Source organism: Polypterus senegalus, chromosome 11, assembly GCF_016835505.1.
Source record: "Polypterus senegalus isolate Bchr_013 chromosome 11, ASM1683550v1, whole genome shotgun sequence".
NCBI classification, from domain to species: domain Eukaryota; kingdom Metazoa; phylum Chordata; class Cladistia; order Polypteriformes; family Polypteridae; genus Polypterus; species Polypterus senegalus.
The window spans coordinates 98,206,805-98,229,113 of record NC_053164.1 but is presented as its reverse complement, the minus strand read 5'-3'; the positions used below and the strand labels follow the sequence as shown (position 1 = coordinate 98,229,113).

Below are 22,309 nucleotides of genomic sequence, written 5' to 3'. Positions count from 1 at the left end.
GTGTGATTTATGATTTAAGCTTACTGTAATTCATGAAAAGGTGAATATGTAAAACGAATCAGTAATCAATTTGCAATGTGCCCCTATAAGTCCATCCATTCTTACAATGTATTACTAAATTACTCACCAGCTCTCAGAAAGCTAGAATCTTTACTTTGGATATTTGTTGTGGGACATGAACCCATCCTGGACTCACATTCAAATTACCAATAAACATGACACACACCTTTTGGATTTATGATGAAATTACAAAATCCAGGGAAATCCCAAATGAAAAAGTACAAAGTTCATACAGTTAGTGGTCAGCCTGAAAGCTATCCGTCTTTGGAGTTGTGAGCCAAGAGTATGAACCTGTGCCTCCTTCTAATAAATCCTATTGTGCTTTTTCTGTTCATAAAGACCAATGTACAAGAACAAGAAATAACAAACCCCTATGTTAGATAGTGCTTTTCTGGTGTGAACACAATCCCAAGTTACTGTACAAGTACCAAACTTTAGTTCAACTGCTTAGTTATACTGTATATTTCTACAAGTGGCAGTAGTAAGCAGTACTTAAGCGGGCATCTGTGTGGCTTAGCCACTAGGTTACTCTGCCTCTCAACTGAATCAATTACACTTCCTTAAGTTTGGAATTCTAAGTACTGTTGCAAAAAATCATTAATAAGAGAAAATAAAATGAATGAAGTCATTTTTCTCTTTCCATACACAGACTCCTTGATCAGTCATGCACAAGCCTCTGATGAACAACCCACCAAGCAAGCCTGCCCTGGAGACACTGCCCCCCAAGTAAAGACAAAACCAGCTGTTGTCAAGCCAAGAGGTATTTCTCCGTGGGTGAGGAATGTTCTGGGGTCCTTAAGTGTGGTCTTCACTTCTCTACTGTTCAATGCATTTTGTGGAGAAGAAAGCATCTGTTACAAAAATTGTGTGTCTACAGCAGAACACTGCCACTTGGTCTATAAGCACCCTGTCACAGCTGAGGTGACTAAACCGAGGTCAGGGGTCTGTTGGCCTCTGTATGTTGACCCTACGTTATGTCTCATCAACGTATTTATCTTGATTCATTCTATATTTCCTGCTATGCATGAAGCCACACTTATCCTTCTACAGACAGTGCCCAGGCACGTGGACCTTACCAAGCTTGAAACTGATTTGTACAGCATTTCAGGGGTCTTAGGCATTCATGAACTACATGTCTGGCAGTTGGTGGGAAACCGCTCTGTGGCTACTCTGCACGTCAAGTGTATTTGCTCCGAAACGTATCTGGACATGATAAGAAAAATAAGAGCCTGCTTTCAATCTGTGGGCATTCATGCTGTCACTGTGCAACCTGAATTTGTGTCCCAGGAAATTCAATTATTTAATGTGGACTCCAACAGCAATGAAAGTCTGTCATGCGAATTACCATGCTCAAAGCAGTGCACAAGCAAACAATGCTGCACAGGACCAAAACTGTCACAAATTACGTCAAAATGTGACACTTCAGGATTAGATCAGTGTGACTTGCTGACATCAGAGGCCACATGCAGCTCAAGGGCTTTTCTGGATGCTGACTTTATTTTAGGTCTCCGGGAGACCACATTGTAGCCGTAGGTGTCTAAATGGTGATCAAAATGTTATGCAAGCAACACAGAAATACAGTTAATTCTGAGTGTATTTGGATTTACTTTAAATTGACACCTTTGACATTTTAGGCCATCTAATCTACACTCAATAACCCGTAATGACAAAGTGAACACATGGTTTCAGAAAGGTGTTCCAATTTATTAAAAATCAAAAACGGAAGTCTCTCATTTATGTAATTATTCAGACCCATTCTGTACTTTGTAGAAGCCCCTTTGGCACTTACTCCTTTGAATGTTCTTGGGAAAGTCCCTACAAGCGTTGCACCCTGGATTTGGGCAGATCCTCTCAAGCTTCATTAAATTGGATGAGAAGCGTCTGTAAAATGCCATCTCCAGTTTTATCCACTGTGACCACAAGGGGACACCAATGAGCCCCAGAACCTCAAACACAATTGTACTCCACACAGTCCCAGGTTCAAATAAAATACTTTATTATAAATAACCTACCAAATGAGCAGTAGTGACCAAGCACAAGTGTCCCTCTTTTCTCTCCTGCTGCTCCTCCTTTGAGTGTTGACCACTGCCTCCTGACTCTGACTCCCTGATATGAGGCAGTGGGCTCCTTTTCAAGCCGAACCCAGGAATGCTTCTGGTGCCACAGTGTGTCTTCTTGGAAGTACTTCTGGGTTACATGGAAAGCAGGGAGGTCCTCCACTGACAGCCCCCTGTACCGGCACCCAGGAGTTGTGGAGACAGGGTTGTGCTTCCGGACTCCAACTCCCAAGCAACCCTGTGGGTGTCCGAACTTGGACACTTCCAGAGGATCACTGCCACCTGCTTGTATGGGAGATGGAACTGTTCCCAGCCCCTGACTCCTGCGGGTACATCCATTGTATTATTCCAGCTGGACATAAAGTTGCTTCTTCATCCAGCTGGCCAACCTGTTTGGCCTTCCATTTGGGTAAGAAACTATTCTCCTTCATGGCTGGGATGCCTGCTCTCCCTCTACATCTACACTACACATATTTTATGTGTACAAATAAAGTCTGGACTTTGGCTGGGCCACTCAAAGATAATCACTTGGCCCAACACTACTTCAGCACTGTCTTAGACGTATGCTTTTGTGCTGAAAGGTGAACTGTTGCCCCTGTCTGAAGTCTTCTGGTTTTCTTCAAGGACCTCTCTTTATTTGGCTACATTCATCCTTCCCTCAGTTCTGCTCAGTTTTCCTTTCCCTGCTGCTAAAAAGCACCCTCCAGCATGATGAATATGATGCCACCACCATACTTCACTGTAGAGATGGCATTAGGCATAGGAAGAGCAGAGCCTGGTCTTCACCAGACATAGCGTTTGGAGTTCTTCCCAAAAAGGTCGATTTTTGTCTCATCAGAGCAGATAATTGTTTTCCTCATGCTCTTAGATTCCTTTAAATGAAATTTGGGAAACTCCACTCAAGCGTGGAAATACCTGATTGATGGAGTACTGCAGAGATGACGGTCTTTCTGACAGTTTCTCAATTCTCAGCGGAGGACTTCTGAAGCTCTGTTAGAGTGATCTTTGGGTTCTTGGTCACGTCCCTGACCAAAGCCCTTCTTGCCCGGTTGCTTAGTTTGGCTGGACGGACAACTCTAGGAAGAGCTCTGGTGGTTCCAAAGTCTTTCATTTCACAATTATTGAGGCCACTGCACTCCTGGGAGCACTCAAAGCTCTAGACATGATTTTATACCCTTGCCCTGATCTATGTCTCACCATAATTTGATTGCAGAGGTCTACAGAGAGCTCCTTGGTTTAGTTTTTCTCCTAACATGCAATGTGAGTCATGGGACCTTATATATACACCGGTGAGCGCCTTTTCTAAACGATATCCAATCAATTCACTTTGCCACACGTGAACTCCAATCAAGTTCTAGAAACATCCATCCATCCTCTTCCGCTTATCCGGGGTCGGGTTGCAGGGGTAGCAGCTTAAGCAGAGAGGCCCAGACTTCCCTCTCAAGAAACTTCTCTCAAGGATAATTAAGGCAAATAAGATACACCTGTCCACAATTTGGAGTGCCACAGCAAATGGTCTGAATACTTATAAGAGTGTGTTATTTCAGGTTTTGATTGTTAATAAATTTGCAACCTTTCTGAAAACACATTTTCACTTTATCATTATGGGTTACTCAGGTTAGGTTGATGGGCACAAATAGCGAATGTATCAATTTAAAATGAAATCTACAAAACAACAAAGTGCGCAGGTAGTGAAGGGATACTTTCTGAAACCATGGCCTGTACCGATGGCTCAGATTTAGTGCATTTCTATTGGATACACAAAGATGTTCAAGTAAAGACCAACACGGGACAAGATATTATTGAATGTAGGAGCTTCGATGGAGGTGCAGTGATGAGAACACACATGTAATTCCATTAAAAATAATGATGAGGTTCTCATGAGGATTAGGTCCTATTTTGCTCAGATTAACTCAGGAATAGGAATAATTTAAAGAGACATTGGTAACCCCTGAGTCAAGTAAGCAGGCTGATCAGAGACGACATGAAGAAAAATGCTGGATGGTTGCTGTTAACAAGAGGGGAATTCATGAGGCAGGTTTGGCAGGAGCTTCGGCAACAAAGAAAGTGCAACTTCCCGATGTTTATGAGATTTCAGAATAGAACTGAGAAGGAAAAATATTATTAGTAAAGGGAAGTGAAGGCAGAAGCACAAACTCCTGGATGATGACGACGTTCATGCTGGAGTTTGGCAGACAGGCAACTCTGAATTCGTAAACTGCATTAATCAAAAAATGACTAATCTGGTCACTTCACTGGCCATGCTTCTCTTTTTATCTTAACAACAAAGTGGATTCTTGTTGCCTAAGATTTTGAGAGAAAAATTAGACATGTTTATGAAAGATTGGCTGTTTTTGAGGTAAACATAGGGCTAGTTTTATTCCCAAATCAGTTGCTCTGGTAAAATAAAAGTAACCCACAACCTGGAAGGTCTTTTAATGTATTGAAAAATAAAAACAATATTTTAGCAAAAAATGTATGCATTTTGCACATTTTCAGTATATGACTGGATGACTTAGATTATACAGTATATATCAGGCACGTTTTGTTATTGTTTGCTGTTGTTTGCCGTTGCTTTACACCTGCTTCTACTAAAGCACATTGTTAGCTCATTAAAATATGAGATTAAATTTCTTTCTCTGCCATCAGTACAAACTACATTGGGAAAATAACATTTTAAAAGAATATCATTTTTGGGTGGAGTCTTCCTTGAAGTTATCATATTTATACTCCTCAACACACAGCTCATCAAGCAACCTGTCTGTGAATAAAGTTTCAATGTTGGTTTATAATTGTTTCCCATAAATAAAGGATGAGAGTAAGATGAGTAGATACCAATATGACAAAATGCATAATATAATAATGGTACATTTATGACATGATTTAATCAGTTTATGTACATGTGGCTATTTTAAAAAGCACTAAAAGTTCATTCTATTATAAAATGGAGACACTTGTATAGTTAGCAGTAGACCTTCATGGATTTTCAACTTTCAGAGATGTCATTGTTGTGCTGTGTAATGAGCACACATTGTTCTGATGCCTGTTGGCTTCTTGTTATCAACTGGCTGCGTTTATAGATACGATAAATGAATCCACAAAAGTGTACCAAAACCACCTTCAGCCTTTTGGAAGGATAGAAATTAAACATCGGATTCAGCGGGTTGGAAAATGGATGGATAGAAATTAAACACGAGTTGACATTTCTAACATTTCTAAGTTCGGTATTTTTCAAGGGAAAAGTTATTTCTGCACAAATATGTATGCATTTGACACATGAAATTGTGTTCTAATGTTAAGCACTTTCTAGAAATTAAAACAAATATCTTGCATGTTCTGGCACTTTACATTGTAGTTTATAGGACACGGAGGAAAAAGCTTCAAAACGTATCAATTACATCCATTTTTGAAACCATGAAAGTTGTCAAGTATTGATCCACATCTTGCGATTACACACACATTGTAAAATAGCTTAAACATGTCATTTTTAACAAAAAACAATATTAACAGATTCAGCTATTTGAAAAGAAGACCAGCTGTACATGACAGCTCAGCACTTAACCTTTCAGCCCCCCGACAGACCAAATCACAGTTCGCTTTTCATGCCACGTGGATGGTTTTGTATGAATTTACTGTACTTATAAATTAATGGGAGAATTTGCACAAGCGAACAGACAACATATTCTTACCACGAGAAAAATAATACCAGGACTATGCGATAAAATGAGTATTTCCAGATGTTTTTTGTTGTCACAAACATGCATCGGAAACAAAAATGGCTTAAATCAACAGCTGTCTTGGACGTATTCAGAAAGTTGTTAAGCTTTTCCTTCTTTCCTCATACCCACCATCGTAAAGCACCAAAGTGGGTAAAATATTTTTTGACAGTTATACAAAGAACTTAATTTCAGGACGGCGAATGCATATACTGTACAGCATGTTTGACTTGAAAGATATCGAACTTATCCTTTAATGTAAAGGCCATGTTTGTTTTCCAATTTCATTGTTTCGTATTTGTAGACCAACTGGATATGCGTGAGAACAAGTGGCGTAACCTTTCGATCACCCTGTCTATTCAGTCAGGCTTTTGTTTTTTCTATTGTTATTTGTATTTCACTGTAGTTTAAAATGTTTCTTGTATTTGTTGGGGGAGGTGGTGGTGGGGGGGTCTCCAACAGCTAAAACCAAATTCTGTAAAATATGCCACTAGAGTGCCTAACACTGGATAGTCGACCTTTTATGGAAAGTTCTCAAACATTCAGCATGAAAGTAAAACTCTTTGTAAACTAATACTGTAATAGCATAAAACCAAAATATATACTGTATATATAATACACTTGAAGTTTAGTTTCAAAAGTCAAACTGTCTGTGTCAATTTACAAACCTAATTCTTAGTTATTTTTCTGCCATTCATCAGGAGCCAACCACAAACAGGCATCGCAACAGCTGAAAAGGGCATTACACAGTGGGACAAAATGGATCAAAAAATTAAATGGTTTTTTTTCCCTGTGTGTGCCCACCTCTGCGAAAAGATGTGGCTGCCCTGCTTACCGGTCTGCCTCATGTTACAGCTAGAAGCGGCTATTCTCTTTCCCAAATTCCAAGCTCCCAGATCATCAGTGGAGGGTCTTAAGGACATATTGTAGACACGGTGGTATTGTTACATGTACAGAGCATTTTGGAATTCTAACATGTTGCCTCTCCAGCAACATGATAATCAAAAACGTATTAAAATAACTGCATTCCTGTTACTAAACAGAAAGCGCAAGTAAGCTTACAGTAGTTGCTGTTGTGAGGTCACTTCTGTATTCTCTGGCCACCTAGTGGTTGCAGATGGTACTGCACCACAACCCCCTAAACCATTATATTTAAAGACTCTGGAACATCCTGAGATGCTTTCCTCCTCTTCAAGTATATGGGTCAAAGTTTTTCATTACTGGCCATTGGTGTCAATGCTCTAAACATATCACACACTGTTCTTGAAGTCAGGTCACATCCTTTTGTAGCTGCCATATTGCAGCTTTCATCACAGCTCTTCCAAACTAAAAGTGATTCCTAATGGACTGTCAACCATTTTACTGAACTCACAGTATGACCGTCTGCTGTTCTCTTGTTCCTCAACTACTGCTTAGTTTTTTTTAATACAATTTTTGGATTTTCTCCTCTCACTCATTTTTTTCTGTGCACTTTGTTGTGTTTTTTTTTTTGATTTTCACAGATTTCTAGCTGACCCTTCCATTTTTTTCCCTGTTTCCAGTTTCTTTCTGTGACATTGTCGTCGGCCATCGCTTCAGTAAGAGCTGCAGTGATGTCAATAAGCCAGTAGTTCATAGTTATCAAAATTACTCCAAAGAAGTAAAGCCCAGGGTGCAGAGATGGTACAGCTAACTGCAGAGTGACAAATTTCAGATATGCCCTGGTAATGGTGGGTATGACTCTGGCTGATAGATAGCACAGCCTGCCTGGCAGCCTATTCGGCAAATATCAGAACTGCCAACCCAGAAACTTGGGGGTGATTTTTTTGTGCTCTGTGTCACAGGAACAGCACATAAGAGGGAATGTTTAGAGTGGTCCAGATCTAATTATGCAATTTTCATTACGCTATAACTTAAGTTTATTACATAGAAAATCACCAGAAAAATCCTGGACCACCGAGAAGTGTGCGAACTGACGACATGAAGAATTGTCTTCACGCTGATCTGGAATCATCCCCGCATAAATCAAAGTCATCCAGACAATCTGGATCTGCATAATTAGATATGGACCACCCTGTAGATGGCCGAAGCTACACTCCCACATACTGGCCAAGTGAGTGTCACTAGTAACACACAGAACAGCAGGAATCGGCCTGGGGTCAAAGGCACGGCAAAGTGACAACACTGCTGTGCAGCTCTCAGATTGACTTTTGTGGTATTGTCTTTCTCACCTTCATCCTGTTTTACATCTTCTAGAGTTAAAGTTTTAGTGGAAATACCTGGACATTCAATAACTCCTTGGCATCATTGTGTAGATAGTTCCTGGTTTGATCATTGGGGAGCATGAAGCCATAGTGAATAGGAATGCTGCCTCACCCGCCAAGATATCTAAGCTCAGTAACTGGGCTGGTCGCTGTTTGTTTGGGGTTTATGTTCTCCATTTTTCCATGCTAGTTTTCCCGCACATCTCAAACCAGAACGTTAATTTAATTGTCAGCCCTGAACTGACTCTGTGAGCGTGCCCTAGCAGGAATCGGTGTTCCTGCCTTATGGCCAGTGTTGACAGGTGTGGTCACCAAGAGACACTCCAGCTCCCCAAGCACCCAACACAAACGGAATTGGACAATTTTTTGCCACAAACAAGAGATTTATTCGTGGGAAACTCTTCATGTAAGTGTTTAACACAGCACCAAGCACAGATATAATATTGGTTCAGTACTAGAATAGTGCTCTGTCTTTTCCCTCTTTCACTCTGCCCCCTTCACTCCTCCCTGCAAGCATCGTCCACCTCCTCCTCTTTCCAACTCTGACTCCCAGAATGAAGTGGAGCACCTCTCGTTATACAAAACCCAGGAGAATTTGCAGTGTCCTAAAATCCTGTCTGGGTGAGGCAGGAGCCCAACCAAGTATTGCTCCCCAGTTCCCACAGTACCCCCCAACGGCACTCATGGAACACAAGGTGGCTGAGCCAAAGAACTCCAGTTGCCAAGATGCCCTGTGTGAATCCATGGCACTGCCGCAACCCAGGAGCCTGCCATCTAACAATCTGGGGGAGACAATGTCCTGTGCACGCTATCTCCCCTGGTCCTTCCACTCCCAGAGCATCCCGGCCAGATAAGGTTTCTGGCCATCCCTCACATTACTTGCCTATTTTTTCAATTCAGTTTATTTTTATATAGCACTCTTTACCAAGTGCTCGTTCACCGAACTGTAACAAATTCTCAAGTAAATTACAAACTTTCCAAATGACTAATTACACAATTCTTATATATATATAAAGATGGACGCTGGCACACGCATGTTGCTGCCGCTCTTCCCTGTTATCAACACTTTTCGTTAAAATTCGCGTTAAGAGCCTTGAGCATGGGAAAGATGCTATAAAAATAAAATGTATTATTATTATTACTATAAATGGATCCTAACAATACTTATCCATTAACGCTGCTGTTGAACTACAGTCAGTTGACAAAAAATGGAAGTCTGGATGTTCATCCAGTTCTCAGGCCACTTGATGTAATTGTATGGTGATGGGGAGCCACAGTCATTCACATATGCTTTGGTCAAATGAGAAGGTATGGATTAGTGGTGAATGTGGCGTCCATCCTTTACATAGGACATACACTGGGCATTCTGGGAGGAACACCAACAATAATTTATCTCTTGTAGAGTCCAACATCACACAAGGAAAATACCTGAATAGGATCTAACAAGGTTTTTGACAGCCCCAGCCAGCCTTGACTCTATAAGATAAAGAAAAAAACTTCCAAAAAACCTGGAATAAATCTTGGGAACGGCAATTAAGAGAGAGACTCCTTTCCAGGTAGGTTGGGTGTACAATGGGTATCAGAATATGGGGTAAATACAATACACAAAACTGAACACCAGTAATCCTCTTTGCAGTGCTAGATGGCCACTCTATCATTGCCACCTCGGAAATACAACTGTACAAAATACTTTGTTCTCGCACAGCGCGCCTCACAAAATGCAGGTGCTGAAGGCCCACACAGGGAGAACATGAAACCAGCACATTATGACCAGGGAACTGAAGCCCCATCCTTGGAGCTGTGAGGCAGCCCAACAACACTGTGCCACCTTCTAATTTTAAATTATGGGTCTCATCTGTGCCCAGCACTAACTTAATTACTTATATTGCTTACTTTTCTATATGCTTAATCTTTAAAAAAAAAATCAGTGTTAATACTTTTTGGCAAAAAATTGCACAAATAATATTTTTAAGTGTTTAGATTGCAGCTCGATATTCACCCTAATTAGCATGATGGCAGTACTTAACTTAAACTGTTAATCCCAGTGTGTATGTGGCCATTATGATGACTTTAATTCTGTTCCTGTTTCATTGAAGAAAGTGTCCTGAAGACACAATCCTGTTTTTTTGCTACAAATACATTATATACTGCTCAAAAAAATTAAAGGAACACTTTTTAATCAGAGTATAGCATCAAGTCAATGAAACTTCTGGGATATTGATCTGGTCAGTTAAGTAGCAGAGGGGGTTGTTAATCAGTTTCAGCTGCTGTGGTGTTAATGAAATTAACAACAGATGCACTAGAGGGGCAACAATGAGATTACCCCCAAAACAGGAATGGTTTAACAGGTGGAGGTCACTGACATTTTTCCCTCCTCATCTTTTCTGACTGTTTTTTTCACTAGTTTTGCATTTCGCTATGGTCAGTGTAACTACTGGTAGCATGAGGCGAAACCTGGACCCTACAGAGGTTGCACAGGAAATCCAACTTCTCCAGGATGGCACATCAATGTGTGTCATTGCCAGAAGGTTTGCAGTGTCTCCCAGCACTGTCTCAGAGGCATGGAGGAGATTCCAGGAGACAGGCAGTTAGTCTAGGAGAGCTGGACAGGACCATAGAAGGTCCATAACCCATCAGCAGGACTGGTATCTGCTCCTTTGGACAAGGACAAACAGGATGAGCATTTCCAGAGCTCTACAAAATGACCTCCAGCAGGCCACTGGTGTGAATGTCTCTGACCAAACAATCAGAAACAGACTTCTTGAGGGTGGTCTGAGGGCCCAACGTCCTCTAGTGGGCCCTGTGCTCACAACCTAGCGCAGTGGAGCTCGATTGGCATTCGCCATAGAATACCAGAATTGTCAGGTCCACCAATGGCACCCTCTGTTTTTCACAGATGAGAGCAGATTCACCCTGAGCACATGTGACAGACGTTGAAGGGTCTGCAGAAGCCATGGAGAATGTTATGCTGTCTGTAACATCATTCAGCATGACCAGTTTGGTGGTGGGTCAGTGATGGTCTGGGGAGGCATATCCATGGAGGGACGCACAGACTTCTACAAGCTAGACAAAGACACCTTGACTGCCATTAGGTATCAGGATGAAATCCTTGAACCCATTGTCAGACCTTACGCTGGTGCAGTAGGTCCTGGTTTCCTCCTAATGCACGACAGTGCCCGGCCTCATGTGGCAAGAGTATGCAGGCAGTACCTGGAGGATGAAGGAATTGAAACAATTGAATGGCCTTCACGATCCCCTGACTTAAACCCAATAGAACATCTGTGGGACATTATGTTTCGGTCCATTAGGCGCCGCCAGGTTGCTCCTCAGACTGTACAACAGCTCAGGGAGGCCCTCATACAGATCTGGGAGGAAATGCCACAAGACACCATCCGTCGTCTCATTGGGAGCATGCCCCGACGTTGTCAAGCATGCAAACAAGCTCATGGGGGCCACACAAGATACTGAAAAGCATTTCGAGTAGCAGAAATTAAGTTTTTGAAAAAATGGACTAGCCTGCCACATCTTCATTTCACTCTGATTTTAAGGTGTCTACACAATTGAGCTCTCTGTAGGCAGAAAACTTTTATTTCCATTAAAAGACTTGGCATCCTTTTGTTCCTAAGACATTGCCCTGTCGTTATTTGTATAGATATCCAACTTCATATTGAGATCTGATGTATCTAATGTGCTTCTTTAAAGTGTTCCTTTAATTTTTGTGAGCAGTGTATATTGTTGTCCCATCCTGGGATGGGTTCTGCACCTGACCCAGCAACCCTAAACTGGTACAGGGTGGTAATGCAAATCTGTTTCTTGACTAGACTCACAAAGTGGCAGAAAGAAACAGAACACATCAATACGTAACATTCTCAAATACATTTTGATTAATTTCTGTGTCCAGGGCGCCGAAGCTTCACAGCTTCAGGAACAAGGTACAAACCAGAAATGCGCAGGGTGCCAGTCCACCCCAGATCCCACCCACACTCACAGAGGGCCTAATTTGGACTAGCAACTCATCTAAATCCGATGGCATATTACAGGACTTCTTGTTATGGAGTATGTCAGACATGGTGACTACATATGCTGATCACGTCACTGAACCATGTCAATTTAAATAACTGAAAATCTTTTAAAATGTCACATTTACTGTCAGAGTGCTGATGTTCCAGCAGTTGTGCTCGCCCCTTTTCCTGATAGCCAATAACATGCTGTCTGATGGAGCTGCCGCTTTACAGAAAGTTAAGAGATGCAGCAAATTCAGCAGCAGCATTGGTTCTTTACATCCATTCTGTCATGGCACATAAAGCATCAGACAGATAATTTTCTCTTCTATTTTTGAGGTCCTAAAGACCCACCTACTCCTAGATGTACATTCATTGATGGTCAGCTCTCATGCACACAGAGCACAACTAAGGACGAGAAACAATCATAGACTACCACCTCCAACTTGCCAAAATTAAACAAAGGCTGAAATATCTTGAGCTGAAAAATTGATGGGTCATGTAATGTGACACTGCCTTAACGTGCAGAGCAATCGAGAATGTAACAGGAAGAAATCAACACCTCAGAAGAAAACCCACACCAATGCTGGGAGAAAATGCAAACTCCACAATGACAACAAAGGGGCAGGAGATCCAAAACCTGACCGTTAATTACAGCAGCACTGACAGTCTATATTGTAGCTGTATATATTTAATCTCTCATAAAAGGAGCCTACTTTTTTGGAACTAATGCGCAGGCCTTGAAAGCACTTTAACATTAAAGGGTCACCAAAGTCTGGTCTGCTAGCAACACAAAACAAGGTTGATGCTGTATGGACACAGTTAGCAAAGGTGGCTTTGTTAATTAAATCCCTAAGAACGCTTGGTACTTATTTTGCAAAAAACAAAGAAAAAAATGTACATGGCGTGTTTTAGAAGATAAACGCTTAATGTCTGTGCAACTTTGATCTTTTATTGTAAGGAGCAATTAAGGACAGGTTCTCCTCTGCTAATCCAAGCATAAAACAAATTAATTTTTTCCAGGATTAGTTTGCAAGTTGCCCATGTGATCATGCATGCCTCAATGCTACCACAAATCCAACACTTGTTTTCTTAAAGAAACAGACAGGACCAACGCCAAATGCAATTATTAACAATCACAAAAAAACAACAAAGAGCAAAGTGGTCCATCCATTCATCCTTCTGTGGACTGACTTGATCTAACTTTGAGTCGTTCTGGGCCAGAGCACACTTCAGGCTGCAGCAGGCACAAAGCAGGAACCAGTCATGGATGAAACACAAGTCTATTACAATACACCTTCATGTAACAGTGCCAATTTAAAGGAACTTGACACTAACGTCTATGAGGACATGTAAGCAAAATTAGTATACCTGCAGGAAAAACTAATCCAAAACGCAGGTAGAACATGCAAACTGCAAGCAGACTGACCGAACCGGAATTCAAATCAAGTCTCCAGGCTCCCTGCGGCAGCACTAACCACTGAGAAATTGTACTGCTTACAAAGTGACAGTCACCAAGATGATCCATTTTAAATCCAGTTGAAAGTGTAACACAGAAGGCAGTCAACTTTCTTCCAATGCTGAAATCTGGCAAAGTTGCTTCTTCTCAGTTTAACTTCTTGGGCTCCAAGCATTACAGTTATTGTTCAACATTCTTCCATGAGCTACTCTCTGACAGGGCATCCACTTCCCTGTGTATTTTGGTTAATTTCATATCTTCATTTATATGGCTGACAGACCTCACAGCATCAAGAAATAAATTTGCTAATATACAAGGGGCGTAAACCTGATGCTTGTTCAGCAGCTTGGGGCATTACCAGATGAACCCAGTGTTATTAAAATGCACTTTTATTATGCAGTACTCTGCTATAACATGCCAACAGCAAAATAACTACTGTCCAGTACTTTTTTGTACACACTGACACCAGCTGATTTGATGTTTTGCATTTCTGATTCTAACTACTATTGGCAGATTTTTGGTTAGTTCGTTGCTCAGATAACTGTTACAAATCTGAATAAATGCTGCAATTTACAATGGTTAAAAACACACACACAGACACAATGATTCTACCACGTTCTGTTCCATTTTCCCTAGCATAATAACTGGCAAATACTTTATTATTCACTGACAATTGTTTGTTATTCTAGTGCACAGGTTTCATTTCCAGTAACAGCTTAATTTGGTAAATTCCAAGAGAATCTACACTAACTGGGTGTAATAAAACCGTACCAATAAAGCTTGACCGGGCAAATAATGTAATCTCATTTACTTTTGCAGTTTCAAAAACAGGTACTACTGAACATTTCTGGGAGCAAAGATCAAATGACGGCTTTAAAGCCAAAATGTAACCACTGATTAAATGGCTGGAATAAAACCATACTTTCAGGGATTCTACAGAATCAAATTTAGAAAACCGCTATATAGGTAATTCTGCTTTCATCTGACAATGTGTAACACGAAATGAAGATAATATGCGTAAAGAAATTTGCATTAAAAAAAAAAACAATACAAGAACACTGTTGAATTGACTCAATGTGTGCTTTATTTTGTTTGGGGCAAATTAAGAGTTGGCATTTGGTCCTTTCTTCTTGCCAAAGCCCTGCACCACATTGACAAATCGTCTGTTGTACTGCATGCGTCTCTTGGCACGGCCAGTCTTCTTTTTCTTCTTTTCTTGTTTGTCAACCTGAAGAGAGGAAACACACTTATATCCACTCTTTGGTGCTCTATACCTCAGCACATTAAGTCTGCTTCTACCTGACATTTATTCACAAAAAAGTCAAATAACACAAAAATTACAAAATAAAATGTTCAAAGCTAAACTATGTTTATACCCTATAGCCCTCGCAATCTCTTTTCAATGAGTTTTTGAGTAATCCAGAGATCACTCATTTTATATTGTTCCACCTCCAGGCAGTGTTCACTGTTTACAATACTTCATATTCTGAGCCATAAACTAATGAAGCACACTAGTTGTGTGAATGTTTACCATTTACAAGTAATGTTCCTGGCTAAGACAAGTGATACTATACTAATTTAATTTACATAAAATAAAAAAAACAACATATTGTGTTTAAAGGCAAAAACTGATGTTTAAGTATAAAAAACAGCTGTGTAACACAAATTGATTTCATTGTCATACACTGTGGACTATTGCAGTATTTTACAAATTCCTTTATGCAAATCACTAATCATCTGCTTCATAATAATATACCATTCAAACTTACTCTGAGACATTTTTTTTTTTTCAAATCCTACTCTATATTCTTGGAGCTACAGCTGTGCTAGTGGCTCCCTAGCTCCAAAAAAGTATCTGCTCCTAATTCCACTTTGGTTGACTCTTGAATACAAGATCACCAGCTTACTAATGCCTTTATGAAAAGAATTGTTGAGAATACAAGCAAGCAAAGCTTTATTTATTTCTCATTAAAGACAATGGAAAACAACTGCTATACTTCTGATTTTCCTATTGCCATTATAAAGGTAAATAAATAATATTTAAGAGGCTTTTCAATATCAACTCAATTTAGCTGCCTCAGCCAACAAGATGCTGACTTAACACCCAAGACCCCAACAACAATGTATAACTGGACAAAGAGAAGCCGAATGTTGGTGGGTTACGCATGCTATTCCCTAACCATCTGCTCATGCTTGCAGAATTCAACTGCCACCCAATGCTGCAAAGTATCAAAAAGGGTCCTACAACCACAATCTATTGTTCACCAGTTGTTGTTTCTACTATTTTTATATTTTCAAAAGACAGCTAGAAAAAAAGGAACTGATTAATGATTCTGGTAAACTTGTTTCAGTGATCACAAACATGTCTTTTTCTTTATTGTTTTTAAAATGTGCAATAAAGGTACAATAAGGTCAATTTGAACTGAGCTGCTTCACGTTCTCTTTAATTACGTTACTTTGTGACCACGGAGAATCACATTTTTGTGAACAAATGTACAAATACATACTGTATGCAACACCCAGAATACTTAACCAACATTTGAATGTATTCAAATACTTCGTTATTTTCAATATGGATATTCAAATCATAATATTTGGCTAAACTGACAGCCGTACATAGGTTATCGTTAATAAATAAGATGATTTGCATGGCTTACCTTTGGGGTCTGGCCTCTTACTTTACCTGCACGTGCAAGAGAGCCGTGCACTTTACCTAAAGTGAAAAAAAAATAAATAAAACAAGATATTACAATGACCATTCAGAAATGTTCTACAAATTACACAAAAAAAAAAATTCACACAAGAACATGAAGAACATGATTAAACAATGCACAAGGTTTGAAATCATCATTAAAACATATCCACTTAAATAAAAAAGTAACTCTTTTCCAGTTTATATTATGCAGCATAAAAACCTAAACCACAATTACAGACATTCTGGAACAGTCAATAATCCCTAAAACAGACCCGAATTTAAAAAAATATTTACCTCCCAGAATACGTGCAGTGACCTCCAAGGTGCTCAGTTCACTAATACCACATTGGCCTAGGACAGCTTCATCAGTCAGAGGTGCACCAGCCAAAAGTACAACTTGGTCCTCAGAAGAGATACCTTCTAATGCTTCAATATGAGCCTAAATTGGGGGAGTTAACATGTATTTTCTTAAATGAAAATTCAACATTCAAATATTTTTTTTTAACTTTACATAGGAATCTTTTCTTATAATGAAAGAAAATACCTAGAAGCAAATTCAGAAACTATTGCACTTCTACTTTCTTCAGTCTTTAGAGTGTAACATAGTAAATGCATCTTTACACTAAACAGAACTACATCTTACACTGCTACAAAATTGCCATAAAACCAAGGATCTTGCATTTATTTTTAACATCAACAAAATTCCACAAAAAAAACAAAAAGATCAAATTAAGGTCAAAATCTAGAAGCTTGTAGTTATTATTATTGGGATGTTGCTAAAATAGGCACAGACTTACTTTAATCTGGGAGACAGTCTCTTGTCCTGACACCTCAAGGGTGTGCAAGTTCTGAGCACGTACAAACAGCTGCATGGTTGCTCTGCGAAAAAGAAAAAAAAAAAATTACATTTAATTTGATCTTCAAATACAGTGTTCTTTCAATAAGAACATCTTAAAACTAAGATTTATATTTTTAATAAATAAAGCATTTAACAATAAATTTGTCACCCAATAAACACTTATAAAGGTCATAATGCAATCATCAACAGTCAAAGCATTCCACTTACATCTTAAAATGCAAAAATTACCTTCCATAGTATAATCACTATGCCCACGTAACTGTCTCAAATTAAAAAGATAACGCAATCAAAAACATGCTGCTACAAATGTAGACAGCTATCATTTAAGGGAAAGTACAGTGAATACGGTGTCAGTTGGTTAGATAAATCTTGAGCTAAACAGCAGCACCACTGAGGATGCACTATAATAACAGCATGAATGGCCTTGTTGAAGCATAATCATGTGCAGTAATTCACAGGAAAGGTACCATTAAATCACTAATTTCTCATCTGCCTAAATGAAAGTGGCACTTACAGGAGGACACAAATCCATTGCTTTCAAATAAAAATGGGAGCTTCCATTAGGACCTGACCCAATTCTTAATTTTATTTCTGTTACCAGTAAAGAGTGATCATTAAATAGACTTATTTTAGTCCCTCATTTTTTTTTTGCATAAATACAGTGGTGTGAAAAACTATTTGCCCCCTTCCTGATTTCTTATTCTTTTGCATGTTTGTCACACAAAATGTTTCTGATCATCAAACACATTTAACCATTAGTCAAATATAACACAAGTAAACACAAAATGCAGTTTTTAAATGATGGTTTTTATTATTTAGGGAGAAAAAAAAAATCCAAACCTACATGGCCCTGTGTGAAAAAATAATTGCCCCCTGAACCTAATAACTGGTTGGGCCACCCTTGCCTGCTGGTGGTGGTCGGAAGGATTGGTGGCGCCAGTGTTCGGCAGCCTCACTTCTGTCAGTGTACCCCAGGGCAGCTGTGGCTACATAGTAGCTTATCATCACCAGCGTATGAATGTGTGTGTGAATGGGTGAATGACTGTTGTGTTGTAAAGCGCCTAGGGGGGTTCTTGAACTCTAGTTAGGCGCTATATCAAATACAGGCCATTTACCATTTACCCTTAGCAGCAATAACTGCAATCAATTTTGTAACAAGGGAGCAATACTCAAAAATACAACTTGCTCACTGGACTGTCAAAAAAATACAATGTGCAAGACTAATTTGTTTCTTTACCTGCTTGAATGTCAGAGCAGGATTTCAAGAGTTATGCATTTTATTTACAGATTCCACACAGGCTAAGTTAATATAGTGGAAAAATCCCACCGCTCTTTCACTTCAAAAACAGAAATAAAAGGCTAGTTATTTTGAATTGTATTCAGTGTACATTGTTGAGAGCAAGTTATACCACTAAAGGGGAAAATGTGAATGTAAGGGGTGAGCATTTTAGTTAACTTTGTATTCTAACATTCAAACATAGCAGACTGAGAAAAAAAAACCTTTCAGAGTATTTATTTTGAAAGGGGGTGGTGGTTGCCTTGGTTATTGGCCAAAGTTTAATTATTACTATTATTTGTCTGCAAGTAACAGTGTGTCTGTTCATCAGCCCTTATAGGAGGAGGAGGTTGGGAGCATGCGCTGACAGCACAGTGCCGCACCCACCACACAATGAACCACCTGGACTGGGACCCAAGTGTAGTCCTTATAGGCACTCAAAAAATCACAGTAACTCAGAATGCACATCCCAAAGAAAAATGTGTTTAAAAAAAAATTTTTATTTAAAAAAAAAAATTAAATTATATATATTATATATATATGGAAAGATTAGTCATTATAAATGGTAACTACAAAATCTCCATAACACATGAATCCAACAACAGCCTTGTGTAACCAGGAGCACTGATAGTCACTTATTGTCATTTAAATGTACACAACCATGCCAAACGTGTAACTGTGATACCTCCTTTAGTAAGACTGACCCCTTTAGACTGGTTTATGGTGCACTGCTCGAAATGTGAAGCTGAAGTGTTCTACCAGCAGATAGTGGCTTTTTCTCTTCACTGAAGGGGTGGTCAGTGTCTCCATGTAGAGGAATTCAAGCACTTTGAAATTCTGCTCACAAGTGAGGAGAGAGGTGATCAAGAAACTGACCTACATATCAGTGCAGTAGTCACTTGTTATGTGGACCATGCTTTAGATCATGGAGGTGATGAAAGAGATGAGCCCATAGATGTGACTTTCTGTTTACCAGTCAATCATCACCACACTCACAGGCTGTTTCCCGTAACTTAAAGAATAGGACTGTGCATACAAGCAGCAGAAATTAGATTCCATCCTTAGATTTTGATTTTTCATATCAAAAGGATCCAGATGAAATTATCTGAGCATTTAATAATCATCTCGCAACTAGCCGGTGCCTCCAGAGGTAGTTAAGTAAGACACTGGAGGACAATGTGCCCTGGCCATCTCCAGTTCAGTTTATTCTGCTACTGAAACCCTCACTAGGACAAGTGGAATTAAAACTATGAATGAAATGAGCAGCCAATAAAAGTATACAGTATTTTCAAAAAATAAAATGTCACTATTAAATTAATATATGGATTTTTAGAAATACTTCAAAATAGAGTTCTGAAACCAAAAATGGACTACAAATGTACATGTTTCAGAAATCAATTTTTTAAAACTTAAAATGCAGGTAGCAAGATTTTATCAGCTTTACGTACTAAAAACCAACCACTCCAACCGACACAATACATAAACAGACTAAGCCAAAGTGCTAAACTACAAGTTATTTCATCAAGAAGAAATAAACTTGCAAACTGCGATGAAACCAGTACAGTGATTTTCGAAGATCTCCGTTAACCACAATCCTCAAAGAAAAAGTCTCGTATAATCAAGTTTAAATTCTGGAAATAAACCCCAACTTGTCATCCAAACGCTCAAATAACAAAATATGTGATGACTGTCTATAATTCAGGAACTCTAGTCTGTTAAAACAAGCAACTGTTTTTTGGTTTTGTTATTTAGCTTTTAATGGGCAGTACTGTACAATACATGAATGTAACTTTTTCACGCATCACACTGACTAGGCCACATGGATGACATCCGACAGGGAAACGAATCACCCTACAGGGGATATGCGACGCACAAAGTGAAGGTAATCAGCTAGTGAATACAAGGTGGCACCTGTTATTTAACTGCCTGATTAAATCTGCTGTTAACTGTGATACTCAAGGAAAACCTATGCTGTAAAAGCACAATCGCCAGCAGCACGTGTGAACGTGCGAGTCCCGACTGACAACATGATTTCTCTTTAATACTGATGACTCCTTATACCATAAAAGCACTGCTGCTAATATTGCACGTATCTTATGTGCTTACTGGATTAAAATAGCATGTATTTATCTACATTGTCAAGCAAAGCGCCATAATTCTGGGCACACCACACTCACCAACACGCGAGCCGCTCAAGATGGAGGATCGGAAAGGGGGAAAGGCCTCGCCGTGCGCGTGCTTGAGGAGTGTCGCACGAGCGTATGCTCCAGTTTCGCGCACGTCTGGTGCCACAGGACTACCCACTGAGTAGGGAAGCTCGAATATTATTCCCGCCCCATGAACAAACCAACATAATGTAGTCGATGAAGATCAAGATGTTTTATTTTATATCTTTTTATTCTAAAAAAATGGTAAATGTGATGAAGCCAATAAAATCAATCTAATTCCTCCAAACACCACAGACAAGCGCTCCTGGAAGCTAATTGTCTCTATTGAAAAAGATTTAGGACCCCGCTCAGGCAACCTCGTCCAAGTCTCCGGAATAAATAGAGCAGGGTGATGTACTGCTTGGAAAAATTAGTACATAATTTTTTAAATAGTGCAACATTGTGGTTTATTATAGTTATTTATACAATTACGAATTCCCTTTGTTTATCTAAAACGTTTTGTAAAAAACAGGTCTCATTCTCGGCTTTGAGAAAATTGAAAAACAAAAAATGGGTCAAACTATCACTGCATTTTGAAGTGTTGACCATTTGCAACCATTAATATAGCGCTGGGTAGACTAATAAATAATTTTCGCTAATTTGTTCTTTTTTTCTGATTCATGCTCTATTGCTAATGACAAGGTTTTACTTAAAACAAGCGTCCAGTCGTCCTCTTTTAAAACGGTTTAACAATGTTGCTCCCTAGGCACTATCATCTTGTCCCATGAGTTCTCATATCAGTGCTATGCCGATGATATGCAGCTGTACTTGTCACTCCCTCCAGAGGAGCACACAGTTTCAGCTGTAATCTCTGTATCTCTCACTAAAATTGCAACCTGGATGAACGACCACCATCTCCACCTCAACATGGCAAAGTCGGACCTTCTTGTTATCCCAGCTCATCCATCTGTTCATCACCCAATCTCTGTTCAGCTTGGCTCGCTCTTGCTAACACCCAGCTGTCCATCAGTGATCAGATTGCTGTAGTCTCTCTGTCTTGCAGACTAACTCTATACAACATCCATTAAGATCAGATTGTACCTGACAGGGTATATGTAGCACAACCCCTGGTCCAGGCTTTGGTCTTGTCACATCTAGACTACAGCAACTCTCTGCTGGCAGGAGTACCGGTATGTGTCACCAAGCCACTGCAGATGATTCAAAATGCAGTAGTACTTCTGGTGTTCAACCAGCCAAGGCAGGCACATGTCCCTTCTCTTTTCAGATCACTACTTTGGCTTGCGTAATCAATAGGTCAGCATTTATATTATACCAGTAACGACGCACTGCACACACTTGACTTGAGCATTCATAGTTTTCATACTCTTTCTCTGTACGTTTAGCATTCATTTGTTCAGATGTTGATGTGCTTGCTGCTTCCTGAGCAGCTCTTTTCTCCACTCTAGCGGCCCGCTTTTCTTCTTTCGTTGGCATCTTTTCGTGTTAAAACTGATTAAGTCAAGAGTCTGTGCTGCAATTAGTACGTTTTCTTTAATTTTTCACTTAAGCCTTCAATCTGCTTCAGGAATGATTTAAGATATGAAGAGGTAGAGGAAGTGATGGCAAAGGTGGCAGGGATGAGAATGGCCCCATCCATATGCTACGCATGGCTCTCCTGCTGGCCACTGCCGACAGTCGATTCTACAAGAAAATAAAAATAAAAAGAGGAATAACATTGGAGGTGAATCACCACCCCAAAAGCGGATAGAAGATGTCACGTAGTATATGTGTACCAA

The 22,309-nt window shown here is 39.7% G+C and overlaps 2 protein-coding genes across 3 annotated transcripts in view; one reads left to right on the top strand and one right to left on the bottom strand.

Annotated features, from left to right (window-relative positions):
• Positions 1–22,309, top strand: part of LOC120539353 (zinc transporter 1-like) — a 79,816-nt gene that overhangs the window by 4,014 nt on the left and 53,493 nt on the right. The window contains exon 2 of one of the 2 annotated variants that reach the window (XM_039769347.1): positions 710–820. In XM_039769347.1, the coding sequence (XP_039625281.1) occupies positions 710–820 (111 nt within the window). Of the gene's footprint in view, positions 1–709; positions 6,460–22,309 lie in introns of those variants that run through there. The other variant, XM_039769346.1, reaches the window with a different exon arrangement.
• faub (FAU ubiquitin like and ribosomal protein S30 fusion b) lies at positions 14,598–20,657 on the bottom strand. Its single transcript, XM_039769348.1, has 5 exons — positions 20,544–20,657; positions 17,029–17,110; positions 16,526–16,670; positions 16,194–16,249; positions 14,598–14,764 (listed from the first exon to the last, which is right to left on the bottom strand). Exons 2-5 carry the CDS (start codon positions 17,101–17,103, stop codon positions 14,639–14,641), a joined length of 402 nt encoding a protein of 133 aa, XP_039625282.1. The 5' UTR covers positions 17,104–17,110; positions 20,544–20,657; the 3' UTR covers positions 14,598–14,638.

Coding starts and splice junctions, on each gene's coding strand:
- faub (XM_039769348.1), bottom strand. CDS start 17,103: ATGCAGCTGTTTGTACGTGCTCAGAACTTGCACACCCTTGAGGTGTCA. Junction 16,671..17,028: donor AGACTGTCTCCCAGATTAAA/GTAAGTCTGTGC, acceptor CCCCCAATTTAG/GCTCATATTGAAGCATTAGA. Junction 16,250..16,525: donor CACTGCACGTATTCTGGGAG/GTAAATATTTTT, acceptor TTTTCACTTTAG/GTAAAGTGCACGGCTCTCTT.